Raw genomic sequence first — 12,332 nt, forward strand, 5'->3', positions numbered from 1 at the left:
AATTTACAACCCTGGGTTTAGCAGGCTAATGCTCAAACCTCTGAGCTATCCCTCCCCATCAGTAATTATGCATGTTCTGCAAAGCACTACATAGAGTGCAATACCAGTAAGGACAGGAGAACCCAAGAATATTTTGGGTTTCATGACATTTATGGTCTCTTTTTGGTCATATTTTTTCATAAACCTCTTATTCCCCTCCCCCTCCCTTTAAACCACTGTTTTTCAAGGGAAATTTAATTTAAGACTGCATATTCCTAAGTAGATGGAAGGCTGCACTATGCAAGCAATACAGATTTTTGCTTGAAAGTAATTGTTGGCCAGACTTCTGATTCTTAGGGGACTAATGGGGAAAAACATGCTGCTGCCCAGAGTTTGCGTTTTATGGGAACTAAAATGATTCTAAAAGAGCTTGGCTTGTTTAGCCTAGTAAAATGATGGCTGAGAAGGAATATGACTGCTCAGTATAAGTACATCACAGGGGTAAATAGCAAGAAGGGAGGAGTGCTATTTAAGATAAAGTACAATGTTGGCACAAGAACAGGTAAAATGTGGCCACAAACAAATTTAGGTTGAAAATTAAAAGAAGGTTTCTAATGATCAGAGAAGTTAGATTTTGGAACAGTCTTCCAATAGCTGTGGGGGCAAACAATCTAACTAGTTTTTGCTTGAAAAATGTATATACGGGATTTATGACAAGGTTCCCTGGGATAGCAAGGGACTGGACTTGATGACCCAGGAGTTCCCTTCTGGTCCTGTGTGCTACCTCAAAGCTTAGACATTTTGAGTTGTCTCCTAAATCCAGAATCTACCATCTTCAGGTGGCTACCAAATTAGATAAAAACAATAACTTTCCAGAACCAATCACTTGAAACGTGAGCTGGTATTACTGCAGCCTCAGCTCAGGTGTCAGAGTTATTGTAGGCAAGAATTTGTATCACACATTTCTTATACCGGGATTTTTAACCTGGACTACAGAACTGTTCTCTTCCCCTACCCTCCATATATGCTCTATTTAAATAAATAATTTTGAAATAGAAAAACCACAAACATTTGTGAAAATAATTGTATCATTTTAAACTCCAGAATTGGTATGGTTGGCTTTAAAAAAATTTAGGTTTTAATCTCTAACTTTTTAACTATTTTTTTTTTTTAAAAAAAGTGAAGTGAAAAAAGGACACTCTCTTATTTTGGTTCAGTAGCATCATACTCCATGCCTACTGCCAATGATCTGATCCATTCTGTTTCCTAGTGGTAGAATGCTTGCTGAAACTTGCCCTGGGCCAATGTACTTCTGCATCACTTCTAATTATGGGCTATGAATAAATTACATAAATCTACCCTAAATTAGTAATATAATTTGTTATACTGCTGTTATATTGCTATACATCAATCCTTTTGGAAGTTAAGGACAAATTCTGCTTCATTTCAATTCTTACCTGACAATTGTAAAGTAAAACTCACTCCCTACATTAAAGTAATAGTTTTTGTAACATTCCAAACACTGGGAAACTATTTTCTGTGAATTTTTAGTGGAGAAAAGCAAATGTAATTTAAATAATTTCTCTAAACTAACTCAGTGGATGCCAAATGACTTCTGTTTAAACATATCAAAAACTAATTTTAAAATGGAGAATACAAAGAGAGCTGAATTATTGAGATACTAAGAACAGCATTCAATTTTTAGATACATAAAAGCATTTTTTCCTTCCTGGAGTTTTTTAACATGGCCGTGTCAGAGTTTCAGTTAAAGATGATTTTATCCAAATAATAACTATCATAAATTACCACATAACCTTTTGAGTGAAGTTGTATGTAAATGAACATTTCCATTTATTTCAGATGTTATAGAACTGCAATTTACCAGTGGGCCAGTTGGGTCTTTCACTGAAACAGCAACAAAATTAGAGAAATAAAGAATTAATATCTTATTTAAAAGTTGCAGATAGATGAGCCATTGCACATTGTTGGAAGGAAAACGATTCTCCAGTGACAAGTGTGTTTTGATACAATCTGGAAGATATTAGTTATAAAACCAAAATTTGGTTCATGAGGAAGAAATAACTTTCCAGTAGTCAAGCACACACAAGGAGAAATTTTAATCTGATTTACGCCCTGTACTTCAGTGACTTCAATATAGTTGGATGGGCTACAAGGCTCTAATTTGACCCAAGTGATTTGTTTCATTATCTAACCAATCAGAATCCTTTTTTAATTTCCACTTTTTCTTCTATTCCTCTCCAAATGCTTGAGTCTCAATAGATGATTTCAACCTTTTTCTGCCATTGTTCTCCTTACCTTGTTCCATAGAGAATTTAAAGCAACATTATGTTGATGCTTTGCCAGTTAAAAATTAGATATGCATACATTTACTCCTAATGTTCTAGACAGATAGACTAAGTATTTGAATATTGATTGTACTTTGAAGGTCTGTCCTTCTCGTTCCAAAGGCATACAAATATGCAGCAACTTTAAGGCTGTCAAGATATATAGATGAACAATCAATGTTATATCATCTATTCAAAGCAGATGGCTTGGCTATGACTGTAAAGGGGAAAGATAAGGTAGCCATAAGCAATGTTATGAGCCTCATTTTAAAATTTCATTGCCTAACGTTAATATTTCAAACCTGCATTGATGGCTCCATGCTGCCAGCAACTCCTAAAGGTGCAGAGCAGCCCTCAACTCTTACTAAAAAGGAGTAGCATTGCACCTTGCATGAGCGAGCCCCTAAAGCCCAAAATTTTCAAAAGTGGGAGCTTGAAGTTCAACTCTTAAATCCGTAGTTAGGTACTTAAGTAAGTGGTTTGATATGGAAAATAATTGATCATCCTACAGCTTCTAAACTATGAGGCCCCAATATAGCAAGGCATTTAATCATGTTAAGTTAACCCTTATCCAGCAAAGTACTTAAATATGTGCTTAAGGTTAAGCATGTGCCCAAGGCCCATTAAGGGTCTATAAAGTGAACCACGTGATTATATTTTGCTGAGTCAAGGATTGAATGCTGGAGGAGGCTCAACACTTTTGAAAGTCAGACCACTTATTTAGAACTTCTTCTTTCATATGGCTTGGCTAGGTAGCAATTATTACAAATTTGTATCTAGATTTGATCGCCAGCGCATTGCCGCAGCGGTGAGCTGGAGAATGTCCTTCAGGCCCTTGGTGAAAGAACAAAGGGGACACTCAGATATGATGTGCCTGATGAACACAGTCGCATACAGGTGTTTGACTCATTTTCCATTTAAAATGGGGTTGTCCACATCTCCCATGAGATGTGTATATTCAGAAATGGGGCTTTCAAAAGGCCGTAGTGGAGTTAGGCACCCAAATTCCATTGCAATATGATGGGACGTGGACAGCTGAGTACATTAGGCCCCTTTGAAAAGTCCAGCCTAGGTTCCTTAATGTAGATTTAGTGTCAAAATTTTCAAAACTGGCTGCCTACAGTTAGATTCCCAATTGCTAACTTAAGTGCCTGATGGTTTAGGTGCATTAGTGTGAAAATTGGACTTGCAGTGCATTTTGTCTTCTAGTATTATTATTTTTTTTAGAAAATTATTAACAGTAAAAAAAGCTTGCTGACTTGTGTGTATGCAAATAAATCCATTTCTTCTGAGTTGATAATCTAATAGGAAATAAGAATCTTCACCATTCTTTCTTATGGCCAAACCAGACCATAAAGTATGCTTCTCCACATGACTGCACAGTGGTGTGAATTGCATAAACGATCATATATGGATGCTGAAAAATAATCCTTGTGAACGTTGTGTTATAGTTCCAAAAATATATTTACAGTCTATTACAAAGATTACAAATGGAAGTGTCTATGTAACGGGATTATGCTAATTAAAAGCTTTTTACAGATTTTCTTCAACAAAGGCAGAGGGAGAAAAAAATTGGTATAATCAAACTGATTTTTCTAACCAAACAAATAAATAAAATGGAAAATGTAACGTTGTACAGGAATAAAAAAAGAGGGTGGGGAGAGAGAGGAATGATCCATTTGAGTTTTCTGTAGCTGTCTTTGGTCCTAAATGTGGGAAAACACATTATGTAGCACTGAAAATACATGTTCTTTTGTGATGCTCTGCAAGTAAAATAGAAAAATATAGTGCATTTTCAATGTATTCAGAGCTCACTACACAGAAATGTGTGTACAAAACAAGACAGTATAAATTAAATTTACAAGTTTTACAAAGGAACATTTACAGTTTTTTTTTGTGGATGCCCACATTATCAAACAAGACCAATTATGACTGATCCCTGGGATCGTTCTCTATCAAAATCAACAGAAGCAGCCCAATTCTCTTTGGAAGTTCAGCATTTCACTGAAGGGGTAGTTCACGATTTTCATAATTTCTGAAAGCATCTCTCTCTGATGTGTATACATTCCTGCAATATCTGTAGCCACACTTCCTTATTGCTTATGGTAGTTTAATGTTTTAGTAAAATAAGGTACATATATAAGTAAAAATAGCATAAAAGTTTTTAACTGAGGAAGTACTTTTGCGCTCGAGTTCCCAAATGAGTGTGTGTGTGTACGGTGTTTGTGTTGAGAGCAATAAAAGCTAGTAAAAACTGTGAAAATTCTGAACTGCCCCTTGCCTCCTGCTCTACAGTTCTAATATAAAAGGTAAATCCTCATTCTCACAGCTGGACTGCACTCAACTGAAATGCATATAAAATATATGCCAGCCATTTCTCTCAGATTTGCTAATGCAGAGCATTGAAAAAAAATGTGATGTGCTCAGATTAAAATAGTTAGGTAATACTGGAGAACTGCACCTGATTTCTGAGGCACTCTTATTATCATCCACTCCATAAAATACCTCAGTAGGTTTATAGTTATGGATCTACTCCTTAGAAAATCTCACGTTAAATCTAGTCCATTAAAATAATCTTGCAAACAATTTGTTAAAAGTGCCTAGGACTACTTAGGGGTCATTATTGCTTTTTTTTCCTTTTTTTCTTTAAAAGATAATATATGTTTAACTTTAAAAAATTCTTTAAAAAATATCAGCGCTCTTAGCAACTTGCATTTTCTTGACTCCCTGCCAGTTAGCAAACCATGTCAATACACTGTTGATTTAACAGAATAAAATGGCACAAAAACGGATATCAATGTTTGGATGGATATATGTTGCTCAGTCATGCTTCTTACATTTCTAAAACTTCTAGTAACCTTTCAGAGGTACCCAATGTAGTAATGTGTCATAGAATTAGCCCTAGAAAGGTCCAGAGATATAAACATCATACTAAAAGAAGGTCTTTATGAAGAATAAACACAAATGATTAAAAAAAGATTCTTAAATCAAAATTTAAGGAAAATATTTTGCTGAATTTAACAATATCATGATTTTATCTGACAAATATATTCTTTTTTAAATTCTTTATGTACATTTTAAAAAGTCTATTAGATAAAAAGGAGGTTAGAGAGCTCAAGGTGTTTGTATGTGTTTCAGGTAGTACTTTGTTTATTGTCACTGCTGTTTTCCTTGCCATCAGTGGTGGATCCCAATTCCCTTTTAGTAACCTCTGGTGGCACTTAGGAGTTCAAGTCTGTAGGTGCTTCTTGTAGATCTTCTCTTCACTGCAGGAAGGACCCAGGAGATCAAGTGTCTTCTAGCAGCACTTCATGTATACTGAAGGCCAGTGTTGTTCTCTCAGTCTGTCACCTCCCTCATAAGGGAGAAATGTCTATCACACTTGGATGCCAGTGCCGTGTAAATGTAGCATTTGTGCTCTCATAGTCTGAATGCTGCTCATAATTTTCTTTTGATGACCAACCAACGTGATTCCTAAACTCATCACATCACTGGGAAAGATAAATGTGTACAGTATTAATTATTCAATGTACAGTGCACTTATATGGGACAACGCAGTCACTTAAAACTGACTAGTACTCTGGGCACCCATGTTTGAATATACCAAAGCTATACTGGAGCCTCATACCAATACTGTGAATCGTGCTTAAAACCCTACTCAATCTTTTCATCAGCAATGTACATGTTTCTCTAGTTTTGGGAGTGAGACGAAATTATTTTGCATCACTTATCACGTGTAACTGTGCCTATGAAGAAAACTTAGTGTAGGAAAACATTCCTACTGGGATGCTTTCAGGATGAAGTCACTGTATAAGGGGAAGATTACTGTCACTACACTGTGCCCTTTAGAGACATGCATGTAGGAACCTTCTGCATACGGATCTATCGCTGCCATATGGTAGGTGGAAGGTAGGGTTGCAGCTGCCTCCATAACACCATCCTCACTACGTTCTGACCTGCAAAGCCTCTCTGGGAAGAGAGTGGAATGGGCAGGGCCTGGGGTTCTGCTTCCTGGAAGCCAAGAAGACCTATAAGAGATAGCAGAGCCAATATGGAGGCACACTCGACCTCCAGCAAATCATTGTGCCTCATGCTAACCACCTGCTTCCGTTGCAGGAATGCAAACCCCTTTCTCCCAGCATGCAAAAATCTGAAGGACATTCTACAAGGGGAATCTCAATATCTTCCATTCCTTGAGATCTGCTCGCTAGCAGGGAGTGATCTGGGGGTGGGGGTGGTGATTTTCATATAAATTAAAAAATGGGCTACAGTGTCTCTGAGAATCTGGCACATCTGTACTGCTCGGGTGGCCCAAAAATTCAAACACTGGCCATAACTGGGCAGCTAAGAATTCCCCTTTAGGGGGAGCTCTCAGTTGGCATGGGCAGCTTCTAAGCCTCCTGCCTCCTGAGCCCTAGCATAAAGACATGCCAGGGAGGAGAAGGAGGTTGTTTTTGTTCCACTGATGTCCTCCACCAATTTTCAGTTGGCAGACAGTCCTAAAATGACTGTTACCAACTGGAATAGGTTAGAGATGCTGCTGGGCTGCTCTAAACTACGCTAACTGTGCAGGGCAGAGAATCAAGAAGCCATGAACTGCTCCCTGGACTCACTCTCCTGCGCTGAGTAAACCTCAGTGAAGAACAGAATCTCACCCTATGAACTGAGTTTGTACTGGGTCTAGTACTTTGCAGCTTAATATTATTTGGCTTTTACTTAGAAGGTTGCTAAATGTAGGTCATACATGCTCAGTGTTAACTTACTCAATAGTCATCCTGGCTACTGATTCAAGAGAGTTGTAGCCTGCTGCTGTGAAGTTATCCTTATATCTTTCCATCTTAATAGCTTGTAACCATTCTCCTACAGAGCAGAACGTGGTGAAATCAGGAGTGTTCTGGTCCAGAAGTGGGCTGATTGGTCTAGGCAGAAGAAATAGTAACATAAATTGTTTCCTAAAATAATTAAACATAAGGGAGTATTTGGCAGAGTCAGAGACGGTGGGAGTATTAAAAATTCCTAAAGAATAGAAAATAATAGGGTCAAATATTCAGTTTCACCTGTTCTGTTAATTGCTTTGCCATGGCTATCAATCACATACGTAAGAGTATTTTGCAGCTTCTGGTAACATTCTCCTTAGCATATTGTAATGCATGACAAAAGTTCATTACGAGTGAAATCAACCTGCTGGGCTATTGCTATCAACTGGAAATCAACATTATTTTTTATTATCTGTAGGGCTGTCAAGTGATTAACAAAATTAATCGCAGTTAATCACACTGTTAAACAATAAGAGAATACCATTTATTTAAATATTTTTGGATGTTTTCTACATTTTCAAATATATTGATTTCAATTATAACAGAATACACAGCATACAGTGCTCACTTTATATTTGTTTTTGATTACAAGTATTTGGACTATAAAAATAAAAGAAATAATATTTTTCAATTTACCTAATACAAGTACTGTAATGCAATCTCTTTATCATGAAAGTTGAACATACAAATGTAGAATTATATACAAAAAAACCACATTCAAAAATAAAACAATGTAAAACTTCAGAGCCTGCAAGTCCACTCAGTCCTACTTCTTGTTCAGCCAATCGTTCAGACAAACAAGCTTGTTTACATTTGCAGGAGATAATGCTGCCCACTTCTTGTTTAAAATGTCACATGAAAGTGAGAATAGGTGTTCTCATGGCACTGTTGTAGCCAGCGTTGCAAGATATTTACATGCCAGAAGCACTAAAGATTCATATGTCCCTTCATGCTTCAACCACCATTCCAGGGGACATGCATCCATGCTGATGACGGGTTCTTCTCGATAACAATCCATAGCAGCGCAGACTGATGCATGTTCATTTTCATTACCTGAGTCAGATGCCACCAGCAGAAGGTTGATTTTCTTTTTTGGTGGTTTGGGTTCAGTAGTTTTTGCATCAGTGTTACTCTTTTAAGACTTCTGAAAGCACGCTCCACACCTCAGCCCTCTCAGATTTTGAAAGGCACTTCAGATTCTTAAACCTTGAGTTGAGTGCTGTATTATCCTTAGAAATCTCACATTGGTACCTTCTTTGCATTTTGTCAAATCTGCAGTGAGTGTTCTTAAAATTTTTATTCCCGGGGGAATTCTGCATGACTGCGTGTGCACAGAATTCATGCTTCCCCCCTCCAGCAGATTTCTTTGCTTCTCCCCAGAAAAATGACTTCTGACAGGGAAGCACAGAGAAGCCGCTACAGTGGTCACACACCCTTTTCTGGCAGCGGAGGCAGGTTGGATCAGGCACTGGAGCAGCCAATAGAGACGTAAATCACCACAGTCGTGTGTGAGAGAGAAAGACTCTGTCCCTCTCGCTCGCTATTGTAGCACACTTGCTTTGGAGCGGCAGGGCTTTGGGGTGTTTCTGAGGAGGCAGGCGTGGGACAGGCATTGTCCCCTCAGGCAGGGCAGAATATAGCAGCTTGCTTGCTTAGTGAATTGTTCCCATTCTCTTTGTGAATTCCCCCAGGAGTAAAAAGGTGTAAAAGTTTTAAAGCTCCTTTACATTGCCAAACTATTGTAAAGGACCGTATGGCCTTACAAATGCTTATGATGCTTTAGTGATCAGAACTGGTCTAAATTTTTGGACTAAATTGTGAGTTTGATTCCTCAGCCCTCACTTGGTCTTCAGTTGGCTATGTTGTAACACCGAGCATGTGGCTGCATATATTTGTTGACTAATAACTAGAAATAAAGGGTTAAACCTAGTTACATTACTGTTAGGCAAGCGTATTGGGAATTTTCTCCAATGCTCCCCACCTCAATTCTCCATCCATTTTATAGTAGTTTAAATAAATTACCAAAATAATTGAAATCACAGTGATTATATTGTTATTTTGACAAAGTATGCAGAATTCTATAATATCTTGCACAGAATTTTTAATTTTCTGCTGCAGAATTTTTAGGTTTTTTTGGTGCAGAATTCCCCCAGAACTAGCTATAACATGAAATATATGTAAAAGCAGCAAAGAATCCTGTGGCACCTTATAGACTAACAGATGATTTGGAGCATGAGCTTTCGTGAGTGAATACCCACTTCGTCGGATGCATGTAGTGGAAATTTCCAGGAGCAGATGTATATATATGCAAGCAAGCTAGAGATAACGAGGTTAGTTCAATCAGGGAGGATGAGGCCCTGTTCTCGCAGTTGGGGTGTGAAAACCAAGGGAGGAGAAACTGGTTTTGTAGTTGGCAAGCCATTCACAGTCTTTGTTTAATCCTGAGCTGATGATGTCAAAAATTTGCAGATGAACTGAAGCTCAGCAGTCTCTCTTTGAAGTCTGGTCCTGAAGTTTTTTTGCTGCAGGATGGCCACCTTAAGATCTGCTATAGTGTGGCCAGGGAGGTTGAAGTGTTCTCCTATAGGTTTTTGTATATTGCCATTCCTAATATGTCGTGAGTTTGTGTCCATTTATGCCTTTTCACATAGAGACTTGTCAGTTTGGAATTACATAGCAGAGGGCAGTTGCTGGCCATGTGGCATATCATTACATTGGTGGATGTGCAGGTGAAGAACCGGTGCATGGTGTGGGCTGAATCTGGTTAGGTCCTGCTGAATGGGTGTCGCGATGTCGATATGTGGGCAGAGTTGGCTCGGGTTTTGTTGCATGGATTGGTACTGAGCTAAGTTACTATGGGCGTGGTCAGTGTACCTGTGAAGAATATGCTTTCAGGTGGCGGTTTCTGTGGCGAGAACTGGCTCTGCACCAAGTCTGTGAAAGTGTAGGATCACTGTCCAGGATGGGTTGAAATCAGTGATGATGCTTGAAGGGGGTTTTTAGCTGGCGGACTGTATGTGATGGCCATGGGAGTCCCAAGTTGGTTTCTTTTTGGTTGTCTGCAGTGGAGCTTTGTACACGATCTGGCTTCTGCTGAGTCCTGTTTTCTATTTTCCCTTGTTGAGTGTCATTGTAGTTTTGGAATGCTTGGTGGAGGATTTTGTAGGTGTTGTTTCTCCTGTCAAGTTAAGAGCACTCCGAGTGCCTTCAGTGTCTTTGGCTGTAGATCAATGGATTCGTGTGGTCGTGCCCGGGATGGAAAGCTGGAGGCATGAAGGTAGGCAAGCGGTCCGTAGGTTTTCGGTATAGGGGTGGTGTAATGGACCATCACTTATTTGCACCATGTGTCTAGAAAGTGGACCTCTGCGTGTTAGATTGGTCCAGGCTGAGGGTTGATAGGTGGGTGAAGCATGTTGAATCGTGCGGTGGAATTTTTCCAGAGTTATCCTTCCCAGTGGGTCCAGATGATGAAGGGATTCATCAATGTAGCGTAGGATAGAGGAAGGGGCGTGAGTGGACGAGAGCTGAGTGAAGGTTGTTTCCAGGTCTGCCATAAAAATATTGCGTCTGTTTCGGTGGGGCCACTGGAGTGCCCCACAGCAGTTCCACTGATCTGGGAGATATATTTGTCATCCAATTTTGAAATAGTTTGGTTGGAAGATAAAGCACAGAGGCTCAGCAACCTAGTTTGCTGTTGGCATCAAGAGATACAGTTCCTGACGCTTGTATTCCATCTGTGTGTGGGATGTTTGTGTAGAGAGCCTCTACATCCATGGTGGCTAGGATGGTGTTTTCTGGAAGGTCACCAATGCATTGTAGTTTCCTCAGGAAATCACTGGTGTCATGCAGATAGCTGGGAGTGCTGGTGGCACAGGGTCTGAGTAGAGAGAGTCCACATATCCAGACAGTCCTTTAGTGAGAGTGTCAATGCCCAAAATGATTTCATTTTTACAGTGCAAATATTTGTAATAAAAATAATATACACTTTGATTTAAATTACAACATAGAATACTATATACATTTGAAAATGTAGAAAAACACCCAGAATATTTAATACATTTCAATTGGCAGTCTATTGTTTAACAGTGCGATTAAACTGCAATTAATTGTGATTAATTTTTTAAATCAATATTAATTTTTTGAGTTAATTGTGTGAATTAACTGAATAATCAACAGCCATAATTATGTGTATTATAGTAGCACTAAACAAGATCAGGGCCCTGTTGTCCTGGGCACTGTACAAGCACATCATAAAAGACAGAATCCCTGCCCCAAATTGCTTGTGATTCAGATAGATAAAACAGACAAAGGATGGAGGGAAACATAAAGAGAGAAAGATGCAGTGACTTTCCTGAGGTCACACATGAGGTCAGTGCCAGAGCTGGGAACTGAACACAAGTCTCCTGACGCAGAATAACTGTGACTGAGTAACTCATGGGAGCAGGTTATAAGAAGAAAACATTGAAGTCAGACCAAGAAATTAAATAAGATGAAATGGCTGAATGGAATTAAAAATAGAGTCATGAATGTAAAAGGGAGAGTTCACTCTGTAGCACAGTATAAAAAGGGTATCTAAATAGACACTGTATTTAAGCTCGGCAGAATTTGATTCTTTTTTATAATTTTAACAGAAAACATCAATGTTTATTTTTAAGATTTTTTTTTACTTTTATTGATTACATTTTCACAGTTCTGGGAAATTTGGGGGCGGGGCTCAGACAATGGCAGGATCAGACAATAATTATTTAATGACAGCTGACACTGAGATTGAAAAAGTTAAAGCTTTTTAACCACTGAAACAAAAATTGTCAACATGACGTGTCAAAATAACTATCCTTAAATCAAATCCTAATTAAGTTCTCAAGCTGCCTTTTTCTCACTTTGCATTTGTAAACGTTGATTATTACTGATGGAAATATATTGTCATCGATTTGCGTGTGAGCAAAGTGAAATTGAAAGCAGCGAAGAGTCCTGTGGCACCTTATAGACTAACAGACATATTGGAGCATGAGCTTTTGCGGGTGAATACCCACTTCGTCGGATGCATGTAGTGGAAATTTCCAGGGGCAGATGTATATATATGCAAGCAAGAAGCAGGCTACAGATAACGAGGTTAGTTCAATCAGGGAGGATGAGGCCCTCTTCTAGCAGTTCAGGTGTGAACACCAAGGGAGGAGAAACTATGAATGGC

General features: G+C 38.7%; 1 protein-coding gene across 2 annotated transcripts in view; it reads right to left on the bottom strand.

The window, feature by feature from the left end:
• Positions 1-1,856: 1,856 nt before the first annotated feature.
• Positions 1,857-12,332, bottom strand: part of EPHA7 (EPH receptor A7) — a 191,359-nt gene continuing 180,883 nt past the window's right edge. For both annotated transcript variants that reach the window (XM_032765789.2, XM_032765788.2), the window contains exons 16-17: positions 7,088-7,243; positions 1,857-5,815 (exon numbers count right to left, since the gene is read on the bottom strand). In XM_032765789.2, coding sequence (XP_032621680.1) covers positions 5,701-5,815; positions 7,088-7,243 — 271 coding nt within the window. In that variant the 3' untranslated portion in view covers positions 1,857-5,700. The remainder of the gene's footprint in view (positions 5,816-7,087; positions 7,244-12,332) is intronic.

This window comes from Chelonoidis abingdonii, chromosome 3 (genome assembly GCF_003597395.2).
Source record: "Chelonoidis abingdonii isolate Lonesome George chromosome 3, CheloAbing_2.0, whole genome shotgun sequence".
In the NCBI taxonomy this organism is placed as follows: Eukaryota; Metazoa; Chordata; order Testudines; family Testudinidae; genus Chelonoidis; species Chelonoidis abingdonii.